Source organism: Capsella rubella, unplaced genomic scaffold (assembly GCF_000375325.1).
Source record: "Capsella rubella cultivar Monte Gargano unplaced genomic scaffold, Caprub1_0 scaffold_5, whole genome shotgun sequence".
In the NCBI taxonomy this organism is placed as follows: Eukaryota; Viridiplantae; Streptophyta; class Magnoliopsida; order Brassicales; family Brassicaceae; genus Capsella; species Capsella rubella.
The window spans coordinates 8562840-8575442 of record NW_006238919.1 but is presented as its reverse complement, the minus strand read 5'-3'; the positions used below and the strand labels follow the sequence as shown (position 1 = coordinate 8575442).

The 12603-nt window shown below is 37.5% G+C and overlaps 5 protein-coding genes and 1 non-coding gene across 6 annotated transcripts; 2 read left to right on the top strand and 4 right to left on the bottom strand.

The window, feature by feature from the left end:
* Nucleotides 1–1510: 1510 nt before the first annotated feature.
* TRNAV-AAC lies at nucleotides 1511–1584 on the bottom strand. The gene has a single exon. It is a non-coding gene; the product is annotated as a tRNA-Val (tRNA).
* A 51-nt stretch (nucleotides 1585–1635) lies between these two features.
* On the top strand, nucleotides 1636–3815 carry LOC17886465 (mitochondrial outer membrane protein porin 2). Its single transcript, XM_023782995.1, is given in 7 exon segments — nucleotides 1636–1796; nucleotides 1983–2050; nucleotides 2690–2800; nucleotides 2901–2987; nucleotides 3076–3129; nucleotides 3131–3285; nucleotides 3368–3815. Coding segments are annotated over 7 exon segments (831 nt in total). The 5' UTR covers nucleotides 1636–1747; the 3' UTR covers nucleotides 3675–3815.
* An 827-nt stretch (nucleotides 3816–4642) lies between these two features.
* Nucleotides 4643–5326, bottom strand: LOC17885185 (60S ribosomal protein L26-1). The gene has a single exon (XM_006291870.2). It carries the CDS (start codon nucleotides 5265–5267, stop codon nucleotides 4827–4829), a length of 441 nt encoding a protein of 146 aa, XP_006291932.2. The 5' UTR covers nucleotides 5268–5326; the 3' UTR covers nucleotides 4643–4826.
* A 792-nt stretch (nucleotides 5327–6118) lies between these two features.
* LOC17885850 (BTB/POZ domain-containing protein At3g49900) lies at nucleotides 6119–8371 on the top strand. The gene is made up of 4 exons (XM_006290849.2): nucleotides 6119–6398; nucleotides 6501–6570; nucleotides 6835–7359; nucleotides 7452–8371. The coding sequence occupies exons 1-4, from the start codon at nucleotides 6217–6219 to the stop codon at nucleotides 8232–8234; spliced, it is 1560 nt and encodes a 519-aa protein (XP_006290911.1). The 5' UTR covers nucleotides 6119–6216; the 3' UTR covers nucleotides 8235–8371.
* LOC17886477 lies at nucleotides 8183–9798 on the bottom strand. The gene is made up of 5 exons (XM_006291949.2): nucleotides 9460–9798; nucleotides 9007–9154; nucleotides 8826–8896; nucleotides 8510–8725; nucleotides 8183–8411 (listed from the first exon to the last, which is right to left on the bottom strand). Exons 1-5 carry the CDS (start codon nucleotides 9649–9651, stop codon nucleotides 8388–8390), a joined length of 651 nt encoding a protein of 216 aa, XP_006292011.2. The 5' UTR covers nucleotides 9652–9798; the 3' UTR covers nucleotides 8183–8387.
* A 102-nt stretch (nucleotides 9799–9900) lies between these two features.
* Nucleotides 9901–12402, bottom strand: LOC17887128. The gene is made up of 3 exons (XM_006293069.2): nucleotides 12051–12402; nucleotides 11077–11656; nucleotides 9901–10982 (listed from the first exon to the last, which is right to left on the bottom strand). Exons 2-3 carry the CDS (start codon nucleotides 11620–11622, stop codon nucleotides 10128–10130), a joined length of 1401 nt encoding a protein of 466 aa, XP_006293131.1. The 5' UTR covers nucleotides 11623–11656; nucleotides 12051–12402; the 3' UTR covers nucleotides 9901–10127.
* Between the last annotated feature and the right edge of the window lie 201 nt (nucleotides 12403–12603).

The following is a 12603-nucleotide window of genomic DNA, read 5'->3' as shown; positions in this document are numbered from 1 at the left end:
TATACAAAATCATACATTAATGTATTTTCCTTAAACAAATTAAGATTAATGTACTTTCCAAAACCGATATTGATGGTTTAATTTGGTAGATTTCGAAATAATATATATGGAAACTGGTATTTAATATCTTTAAATTTTTAGTAAGATCCAATTGAAAAATTTCGGGTTAACTTTTTAAAAAAACCCGACCCAAGAAACTTTTGTACTTCTCTTTTACTATAGTAGGGATAATGCGTAATCTAAGAAAGCCTATTTATAATTAAAAAAATATATATATATATATAGTGATGTGGGGAAAATCATGTAAAACCTATATAATTATGGATTAAGAAGAGTCTAACATCAAACTTTATTGAAAAGCCGAAAAAAGAAACACATTCACAAAGATGGAAAACTAAAGTACTTATCAAAGTTGTGCCAATTCTGGCGATAGGTAGCAGTCCAAATCATTTGAGCTGATCAAGCTTATTCAATACCTTCTTCTTCTTCTTCTTTTTCTTTTAATTAGCAAGGATTTATTATCAGAATTGTCAATTTCAAACACACTTTTTCATTAGAAGAACTTTTAGCTTTTCTTTTATAAAAAAATAATAACAGTAATTTAGATTTTATAGTTAACTACTATTAGAGAGGATAATTTAACATACTTAAAAAAAAAACAAGAAGGCATATAAACATGCGACAGGTGTTTGATGGAGTAATGAGTTTTGCCCATATCTTCGGAGTTAGTTTAACTCTTTAAAAGGGGTTAGGCCAGGTAAGCGAATCTTTTCACCTGTGATGTGTGGTGTTTGGGGTCATAGATGAGATGTCGAATTTACATTGGTTGGAACAAGGTTAGATTCTTTGGTTGATGGGACACGTGGTTAGTTGTGTATGGTGGGAAGTGGTACGATTTGGTGGAGACTTCAAAAAGACGGTACGAGAACGAGACCACACTTTCTTAAGCCTCAGGCTACATTACATATATGGCTCTGTGTGTCTCTGTGTGACACCACCACCCACTTCATATATTATATAAGCAACTTATTTTATTTTATTTTGTATTTCTTTTATACAACCAAAATGTTTAGGATCTTTAAAACCAAAAAGCTTTATTTATTTTCTTTTTCTATCATGATTTATTTTAGATTTTATAAGAAAATAAGAGGAGGTAAAGAGATGATATATATATGAAGAATGGTGGACTTTGAGTCCTATGAACAAGAAGTGGATATATATATAAATAGTACAAGTGAATGAGTGTGATAAATGTATTTTACAAACCGTTTTATACATAAAATTCAAAGTTATGCTATTAAAATTTTGAGAAAAATGTAAATTTCTAGGACTAGAAAAATAGAAATTTGTTATTTCATTTGTAAATCTAAATACATTCTCATGTGATTTTTTTATAATTTATTTATCTACTTTAAGAGAAAGATTATGTTGTCATCCGCTATTGGTTTAGATGAGTCCATCTAAAAAGTGTAATGGAACTCTTTTTAAAAAATAAAAATAAAATGATAAATGGCTTCGCCCGGGTTCGAACCGGAGACCTTCAGTGTGTTAGACTGACGTGATAACCAACTACACCACGAAACCTTTGTTGTTACACTGTGACTAATCATTTTACTTAACGTAGTATTTACTTGCAAAAACTTACTCGCCTCTCTCTCTATCTTTTTTTTTTTTTTGGAAACTAAAAACATATTCTGGAATCCTCTCTCTCTATCTGAACTGTCGATCTCTGAGTTTTCCGATCACCATGAGTAAGGGTCCGGGACTATTCTCCGACATCGGAAAATACGCGAAAGGTATGAGACTCTTCTATTCTTCTGATTTCGAGTAGATTTAGCGATGTAGTGAGACGCTAGTCAGTGTGCGTTAATGTGAAATGTGTTTTTTTTTGGATTTTTCGCGTTAAGTTGATTTCGGTAGGTTGAGAATCATGTTTCGTAAGCTGAATAATTGTGTGTGTTTTCTTCTTTTTTTTGTGTTAGATTTGTTGACGAGAGATTACAGTACCGATCAGAAATTCAGTATCTCCACTAACAGTATCTCCGGCGTTGTAAGTCTACTACGATTCACAATGTGTCTACGTTTTTGTAATCTGAAATCGTCTTCTTCGTAGATACTACTTAGTTTCGCATTTATGAATCTGTAGCTTATGTTTTGGCCACGAAAGAATTGTTCTAATTCTTCTTCACATTCCTGTGGGACTTGACTCGTCTTGTTGGTTTGTATGATAGGTTCTAGTATTCGTTCACATGAATTCTATCTATGCACTACCTGCTGTTTTTGACGATTCAATGAGCGAATCGTTGAGAATTCTCTAGCGCATTTGAGAGACAGGACAAGTTTAGGATGAGATAGTTTAGTAGTATGTGTTATAGAAGTCAAGTTATGAGTTAATGTAGTGTGTACCTGTGATTCTGCTCCTGATGGATTCTACTGCATTAGCATTGTATAATCATTTCTGTGACTTGAGTCATTGGTATCTACTACTTCTGTGATATGTTCTGGAGTTTAGCTATGAGCTTCCTAAAAAACATCTTTTTGGAAATTTACATTTTGTGGCTTCAGAAGCAGAAGGATATGTAGAATGGAATATGGATTATGAGCTACATAACTTGCTTTGTTTACTTTGCCTGGAAAGGCTCAAGTGGTTGGGATCTATTGACCCTTCTCTTCTGCTGTTTTATGATAGGCTGTTACTTCCACTGCTTTGAAGAATGGAGTACTACATGCTGCTAATATTGCCACACAATACAAGTACAGAAACACTTTGTTCGATGTCAAAATCGACGCTGATTCGAATGTAAAGCGTCGTTTATCCAAAAAAAAACAAATGTCTTAAAAGATCGCACTACTAAGTTTGCAAAGCCATGTTTTTAATCTCTTCTTTTTTACCGGGACAGATCCTGACAACCATCACGTTCACTGAGATCCTCCCATCGACAAAAGCCATTGCCTCCTTCAAAGTGCCTGATTACAACTCAAGCAAGGTTTTACAATTTACAATTTCTTTTACCTAATATATGGATATGTTGATTCTTATGCATTCTGAATTGAAAACCTTACTATGATTTACAGCTGGAGGTCCAATACTTCCATGATCACGCAACAGTTACAGCTGCTGCAGCTTTACAAAAAAAACCCTCTAATTGATGTAACAGCCACACTAGGTTCAACAACTATCTCATTTGGTGCTGAAGCTGGATATGACACCACATCTCGAACTTTCACAAAGTACAACGTCGGAATCAGTGTCACAAAGCCAGATCAGTGTGCCTCCGTAATAATGTAAGATAAAAAAGCTCTTATTGATCAAAATTCTATGTAAGCTTAATTTCTATGATCTGAATCTTTTCTTGGACAATTTCAGTGGAGATAAAGGAGATTCAATCAAAGCTTCTTATCTTTATCACCTAGATGAGTCGAAGAGAAGCGCAGCAGTTGGAGAGGTTTACAGGAAAATATCAACGAACGAGAACACAGTAACTGTAGGTGGATTGTATGCGGTTGATCACTTGACTAATGTGAAAGCTAAGCTGAACAGTAACGGTAAGCTTGGAGCTCTTATGCAACATGAGGTCCTTCCGAAATCGTTAGTGACTATCTCAGGTGAGATCGACACCAAGACATTAGACAAGTACCCAAGGTTTGGTCTCTCGCTTGACCTGAAACCTTGAAGAGCTACACATGGACACTACCCTTTTTTTCTCTCGAATGCCATTGTTGACACTTGAGTTTGATGTCGTGTTTTGAATAATGAATCCCTCAGGTAATGGTACTACTGTCAATATAATTGTTTTTCGGAGTTGTTTTCGTTTTGGGCTCACGCTTAATGGAAACGGTTAGTTATATCATATTCTTTTCCGAGGGAAGTTATTTTGTTTTTGTTTAGTTACGAGATACAAACCACATGCGCGCTGCTAGAATCTCTCAAAGACTTGAGTTGATGTCATGCTAGAATAAGAAAACAATCAGGGAAGAAATGAAAATGATCTTTAATCTACGCGTCAGATGCAAAACTAGGTCGGATAATTGTTTATCTAAGATTTGTTTTTGTTTGGCTTATTTTAATATCACACATTTGTTTCTCTTCGGCATGATATTTTCATACCTTTTATTTTTGTTTTAAAGTCTGCTTGATTCAGCACAAAGGAGAACAGAAGGTTTTGGGAGTACATTATAAAACGAAACAATATGATTTGTCATTTATCAGAGTGATAATTCTTTAAAATCCACAATTACAAATGAAAACCATCTTTCAAATTGCAAAATTCAAAACCACAAAATTATTCCTCGAAAATGGTGTTGAGAGACAAAGATTTTTAGAAATGGTATCCATAGACGAAATGACATGATTCTTTCGAAATGACATGATTCATTCCAATATTTTTAAAATGTAAACCACAATCCAAAATGAAACTTCAAATGTTATACTACTAGCCTAAATCAAGAACACCAATCTAGAATCAGCTAAGCTATCCAAATCAACAACTCATATTTCAAACCACCAACCAAACGAGCCACATTCATCAAATCTACAGTCCTACATAGTAAACCAAAAAGTATTCACATAACTCACAACCCACATTCATCAAAAACTCAACCAAACAAACACAAACCATATAAAAGCAACGCATAAAAAAAATAGGCAAAAGAGACAAAAACTCCATAACCAAACTTCAGATATCCAAAATCAAAACATAATCCGTTGTCATGTCCAAGACCATAAAGAAACATTCCAGAAAAACAAAACTTACGATAAAAGAGCAATTGATAAAATAACTAAAAGACGAAACCTTTTTCTTCAGTGAAAAAGAAGCTCTAATCACTTAATCAACGTTCTGCATAACATCCTCAGAAGTGAACTTGGTACCCTTCTCCTTATCAGCAGCAGCACGACCCTTTGCCTTCCTCTCCAAAAGCGATTTCCTATCCTTATCAAGACGGAGCTTAGTAATCACCACCTTCGACGGCTGAATCCCTACGTTCACGGTGGTTCCGTTCACCTTCTCCCTCGTGATCCTCTCGATGTGAATCACCCATTTGCGACGGTACACCTGAACAACCTTTCCCTCACGTCCCTTGTAGGTACCACGAACGATCTGGACCTCGTCGTCTTTGCGGATCGGCATGGATCTGACGTTGTACTTCTGGCGGAGGTCGGCGGAGAGAGCTGAGCTCATTATTACACGCCTCTCGCTTGACGACGCCGTGAAATGAGCCTTCCTGTTCTTCCTCCGGGATGAGGTCACGCGTGGGTTGTACTTCATTTTCGCCGCCGGGGGGGTTTTGTGACTCTCTTCTAGGGTTTTTTTTTCGAGTGAATGAGGAAGAGACGTAGGGTGATAAGAACGCTTATATAGTCTGTGCAGAGCTAGGTTTAGTTTGGAACTCTGGGCTTTCTTTCTTAATGGGCTTGGGCCGGTTTCTTATTTTGTTTTAAAAGTTTTTTAGTGGGCTGACCTGTACTCTTTTTTAACCCGTTTTGTCTAACTCTAGTTGTGTCATGCAACAATTTAGACAAGTTTTATATCATGCGATTTAGATTTTGGTGAAAAAGAAGAGAAACAAAAACATAAAGTTTGAATGATATATATTGAAATACCATAGTTTATTATATCTTTGTTAATTTCACAAAAAAAAAAATATAGACGTTCCTATACATATAAGATCACAAATTATGGAGAAGAAAAAAAAGATGTGTCACTGGAATTGGACTATGTCTTGAATTAGCCGATCAAGCTCATTTCTTTAGGATAGTTTGTAGGAGTAAATTGATATAAAACAATCCATGGTTATCACCAAAACGAAAAGTTTACTGATAAGAAAAATACACATATACAATTCAAGTGAAGTAAACCTAATTGAAATCTTGTGAAAATTTGAATGATAGAACTTAGAACCAATATGTACACATTTGTAACACATGTGGACGTGGTCCATCTAGTAGTATACACAGAAGGTTAATGAAAAAAGGAAAAAAACGCATTTAAGGACTTTCACGCATATAACAACGATCACAACAAATCCTTTTATTTCCTCTATTGCTAACATTTATTGCTCTTATTCACTCACTGTGCATTGTGTTTCCTTCTTCTTTACTTTACTCTCTCAAAAACCTAACCGGCGATTTCGAATCTTCTTCTTAAGAGAGAGAGATCACAAAAATATTCTCATTCTCTCTCAAAACAAGAAAAAAAAAAAAGAAGAAATAAAACAATGAAGCGATGGACAAACTTAGGGTTTGTGGATACGATATATGAAGAAGAAGACTACGTGGATCACTCTTCTTCTTTCTCTACTTCTTCATCATCTTTGTCTCTTTCTCCTCGACGTCGTTGTCTCAATCTCTCTTCTTCTTCTTCTCCTTCTATGGAGCTTGAATCTAGAGTCCATAAATGGTTATCTTCTTCCTCTTACCAAATCTCTTACCACATTATTATATATTAATTTCCTTTTTTGTTTTCTTTCTTTTTGGTGTTAATTATATATTTCTTATTCAGGTCGTTGGCTAATAACTCAAAACCGGATGTGTTCGTAAATGTGGGAGGCACAAGGTTCCATCTTCACAAGGTTAGGTTACATATCCTTTTTTTTCTCCAAACTTTTATTTGCCAATTTCAGACATTTCTCAATTTTCTTCAAAAAAAAAATCAAAACAAATTCACGATTTATAACGATTTTTTTAGTTTATTTAATAAAATAATACTCCATATATTTGTTATTTTAAATTTTTAAAAGTTACACATTTATTACATATAAATAAAAAGGTTTGGTTTTTATTGGGAGGTTTCTTATTATTATGTTATGTGATGTGTTTAATAATTTATCCCATAGGATCCTCTGTCAACAAGGAGTGGCTATTTAAAACGCCACCTAACGGGCGTTAAAGAATTAACTCTCTCACCGCCGTTTAATATAACGGCTCAAACGTTTTCGTTAGTTGCCGGTTTCTGTTACGGTGCTCACGTTGAACTAACGCCGTTCAATGTCGTTTCTTTGAGAATCGCCGTCGAGGTTCTTCTGATGACGACGGAAGCTGGAGGAGACGGCGGAGGCAGAGAGAGTTTGAGGAACTTGACGGAGTCTTATCTCCGACGAGTCGTCTTCGTCAACGCTGATTACATTCAGATCGTTCTCCGTTCGTGTCTTCTTCAGCTCCCGGAGTCTGAAACGGCGGCGTTTTTGATCGGACGGTGCGTCGAAGCTTTGACGGAATTTGGAGACGTTGACTGCGTTAACGAGTTTCTTGAGGAAGCTGTTAGACTTCCCGCCGGCGATTTTAGCGTCGTCGCTGACGCCGTGCAGGAGCGCTTCCCGCGCCACGATTTGCTCTACAGAATCGTTGATGCTTACCTTAAGGTAAAGGGTAGTTTCGTCATTGTAAAATCGATTTTAACTGATTAGTCTACGTGTCATGTAACGATTGGATGTAAATTTTTGAATTTTGGCAGGAACACGACGGAGAGATCACGGAGGAAGAGAAGGTTCGGATATGCAATTCGATAGACTGTGACAAACTCTCTCCGCCGTTACTACTTCATGCTGTTCAAAACCCGAAAATGCCCCTGAGGTTTATCGTACGAGCGATGCTGCAAGAGCAGCTCAACACGCGCCACTCGATCATGGCTGCTGCTGCAGTCGCCTCTACTTCTCATGTTGGAGGCCGTGACCGAGAGATTGCGGATGCGAGAGACTCCTCAGTGACGCTCGGGTCGCTTCTCCAGCGGGACACGGCGGCGAGGCAAAACTGTCGGCTAAGAGCTGCGATGAATTCCACGAGCTCGAGGATAGAGAGCTTGGAGAAAGAGCTCGACGCGATGAAGAAATTCATATCGAAAGAATCAGAGAAGCAGAAATCGGAAAAGATCATCATCGAGTCGAGGTCAAGAAGCGTCATGGATTCTGCTCGATCAGCGAGTTTCCATTGCGTACAGCAATCGAGTAATGTAAACAAGACACAGAGAGGCGAAAGAGGATCAGTTTCAAACCTGAGCACGACGTTCCAGCGAAGTAGAGCATCTCCTCCGCAACCGAAACCACAGAAAAGTCTCGGTAAAAAACTGATTAAGGGAATAAAGAATGCTTTCTCTACATCCAACAAACAAGGAGCCAAGAAAAATGCATATGTAGTCGAGGAGATTTATGATGGACTAGAAGATTTTGTCTGGATTAAAGACGAGGATGATGAAAACATTGCTGAAGAACTTCACTCTCACTACATGAAGAACAAATAGTCTCTCTACATAACAATTTCAAAAATTTCGTAACCTTCTTTCACTAAAAGTTTTCTAGCCTGATTCTGTGTTTCTTCTTCAATTAAATGAGACTCCAAAACTAATAATAAGTTCAAAAGAAGAAAGCTCGATGGACCTTCACGACATTGCAGACTAATATCTCGCATATTTTTCACGCTGCATATATATAGCGAGATTGGTTAGCTGATATGTTTACTAGTACTAGTACTAGCACAAGAATGAAACAAAAATATGTGAAACCATATATAACTTACCTTCATTTCCTTTTTCATTATCCTTGCAACAGAAGGTAACCATTGTTCTCCTCTTACTTTCTTCAATTCTGCAATTCTCTCTTCCTCTTTCTTAGCTTTAGCTTTTGCTGCCGCTTCTTTCGCCTCTAATCTAGCGGAGGCTTTCTTAGCCGCTTCACTAGCAGAAGTTAAAATATCCGACCCATCAACAACAATAGAGTTTATCCGTTTCTTAAACTGCGGTAACACAGAAAACAGAAAGAAATTAGCTATGATAGATTCATAATCAATTCAAAACAGAACAATGCTTGTAGCGAAAACAGGATTAATAACCAACCTCTTTAGAGTTTCCTTCAACTCCACTTTCAGGGCGTAAATTAGGCCTCTTTTTGGGTCCTTTAATCTCATCTGGTTAACAAGAAAATCACGAAAATAAGTTTCCTGAGGGATTCATAACAATCATATGATTCAAGATTCAGATGTGGATTCTGGAAAGAGAGCAAGCAGTGATGACTAACCTACATGATCAAAGATTATGCCAGTTGCACAGCGCTTAAATAACCGAACTCCACAGTCGTCCTCCTCGGGTTTATCCTCAGGAACATCGATAGGATCTTTCACAAAGTCTAAACTCTTCTCCACCATTTCATTCAAAAGGTTCTTAACCTGTTTTCAAGCTTACCTAAATTAGCAACAATACTCAACTTGATAAAGCAAATACCTAACTAGTAATGAACAACGACTCAGACAGACAAAGTAGTAGACACCATGAACACCCAAAATACTGATCACTCAAATACAAATTGAGCTCATTCGACAATTTAGTGCAATTAGAACCCAATGACAAAGACTCTTCTCAACTTCATATTAACAAATCTTCTACAAGCAATAAAAGTATAATTGCCAACAACAGAGCTATCAGTAGATGAAATTAGCATTGGTTAACGCTCTGCGGTACTCTAATGACTAACCTTCATCTGACCATGTGTTAGCTTTTTAGGTTTTTGACGAAAATCTCCGTTTCCATTTGTCTGAGCATCTGCCGGTTTCGTGGCGGAGGCGCCGTAAACGGTGGTCGTGGCTATCGAATTGATTGCAGCTTTCCACTTGGGATCTTCCTCCTCGCTGCTACTATCTGATCCACTTCTTTCTCGATCAGCCATTTCAACTCCGTCGTCGTGAAATCTCTCTACTTTTTCTCTCCGTCTCTCTGCCTCACGGCGATATCTCCGGCGGAAGAACGACGACAAGGGTTTATTGCGGGTGACCTAATTTTAAAAATAGGTAAAACTAAAACCCTGTTTCCGGATTCGGGTCGGGTCTAATTTGAAGAAGGACAAAATAAAATTTTCCGGATTCGGGTCGGAGCCATAAGGGAAAAGAAAGGACGGGTCGAGAAAGTAATAGAACTGTGTCCTAAAGTAAATGTAACATAACAGAAGTCATACACTATCCTCAAAGTGATCTGTATTCACAATGGCCTATTGAGTCTCTCTTTTTCTAACCTGTATAAACGAAAACATAGCAGCACAACAACAACAACAACCATAACAATGAGCAGCAGCACAACAGAGGAAAGGAAGAAGAAGAAGAAGTAACAGGTGAAAAAGACTATGAAAAGCTTTGTTTTTCTTTCTTTCTAAGCAATCTTCTTCTCTTTTGCTGAAGGTAATCGCCATTGTCTATGCCAATATACAGAAACTCTCGACCACATTGGAAACCCGAAATTATACTCAAGAGGATGATCAGCCGGTCCACCGATTATCAACGGTAACCATAAATATCTCGAGTCTCTCAAATCTGCTGGATTCCACCTATCCGCCATAAATATAAACACACCAGGAACACCTGGTAACGGAATCACAAACGTGCTCTGCGCGAAAAACGTCGTTGACCGGAAAATACTGTTCCCGCCTACACATGGATTCCCCAATGTCTCCCATGGACCCATTATCGACTCAGCGGCGTGAGCCAGTGCTTCGTTTGGTGCCCATCCAGTGCAACCAGAAGTGATCATGTAGTAAGTGTTTTGATGTTTGAAGATAGCCGGAGCTTCTCTGTGTTGCCCCACCATGATTCTCTTCATTACTGGCTCCACATCGAGGTAGTTTTTGGTCAGAGGACCGATGTGCAGCACGCTGTTGTCCTCTGATGAATATATCAAGTAGGCGATGTTATCATCATCTTTGAAGACGGTCATGTCTCTACTGTCGAAACCGTGTGGCGATTTGCTGTACAAGTAATTGAATGGACCTGTTGGGTTATCGCTAATGGCTACACCAACTGAAGCTTTAGTGTAGTTTGCATCGTCGATATGCATCCACATCACGTATTTCCCGGTATCAGAATTGTAGATCACTTTAGGCCGCTCGAGTACATTGGATGTGTGTAAGTCATGTGTCTCATCTGTTTCTTCGGCTGCTAATACAACGCCTTCGTTTTTCCATGTCCATAAGTCTTTCGACGAGTAACATCCAACACCGATTATATCAACCTGAAACAAATCCAAGAAAACTGTTTTCACATTCTGATTCAAAGTTCCAAGATTGAGACATTAGCTGGAGAAAAGCAAGAAAAGGTAAACTTACTCTAGCAGCTCCTTTCTTGTGAGAAAGATAAGTTGGTCCATCTTTGTATTCACCATACCAATAGTAAACCTTAGATATATCATCATACAAAATGCCACCGCCGTGTGCTTGAATCGGATTCCCTTCAGTATCTGTCCAAATTCTCCCGGGGAAATAGTAATGGGATGTATCATTAACCTCACCCTTGGTAGGACCATAAGCGGACTTCATATCGGGAAAGAAAAGATGTCGAATCTGAGAATTCTCGTCGAGAAACTCTTCGACTAAAGTGGTTGGTCTTTTCGGTTTTCGTTTGATAGCTCGCGGAGAACGCTTCCTAGGAGGCGGCATATGAATATTCTCTTCTTCAACCCGCTCGAGCTCACGGACAATGGGATGGTGGATTAGTAACTGAGGTGAAACTTCAAGATCTACACTATATCTTCTGCTATATAACATGGTTAGATGTATCATGAAAACACATCCAACAACTGCTGACACTAAAGTAAAAGGTGAACAACGCAAAGACGCTGCTCTCTTGTTGTATTTGTTCTTCATCGTCCTCATCTTTGTTCCAAGATCTATCTCCACTATACACAACCTATGTAGATTCAACACATAAGTATCCATAATCCAAAGATACTAGTTTAAGTACAACTGTTACATAACAATTAATGAAGTGATCTAAATAAGCAAAGTAGATTTTTTTTGGCCCTAATTAGGCTTTTGAGAGATTACAAATGTTTCCACTGTCACAGATTTTGGCTTCCACATGAGCAAATACTTAAACTGGTTTAAGAGAATCATCCGATTTGAGGAGTTACAATAATGCTATGTTCATCAATTAAGCAACTTAATTAGAAAAGAATAAGCATAATTTCTGATACTAGATCCCAGATAGACAGAAACTAAACCCTAAAGACAGCTAATTTCCAGCGGAAGATAACAGAAAAAAACAAAAAGTTCAATAAAAAAATTAGGAGACAGGATCTTACCTGAATGACCAGCCGGAGCCGAAGTTTCCGACATGTAATGAGAGTCTCAAATAGCTTAACTTGCTCCAAAGTAAACAATGTCTGAAGAAAACAACAAATTTTGATATACAATTTGGTTTCAGATTGTCCGGAGAAGAAGCTCGAACCTGGGAACGTAATTACGGAACCCAGAAGTAAATGAGTAAGGAATTGGGTGAAATAAAGAGATGGGTTGGTGAGTTTTGGTTAAGAATGATCTGTCACGGGAACAAAGAGAGGTCTTGTGATGATGATGGTGATTCAGACGTGCGACCAAAAAGACGAGACCGCTGCTACTTCCTTTACTCGTCTGATGAGTTTTTCTGTTTTTTTTTCTCTATCTTGGGATCTTGTCGCGCTGTTTTAATTTTATTTAATCTCATTTAAGTAATCTAATGATTGTTTTGCTTATATATTTTCTCCTTGACTACATCTAGGATTCGTTTAATGCTAATTATTTACCATTTCTAAAATAAAATAAAAATACATTGTAATAAATATATATATATATATATATATATATATATATATATAG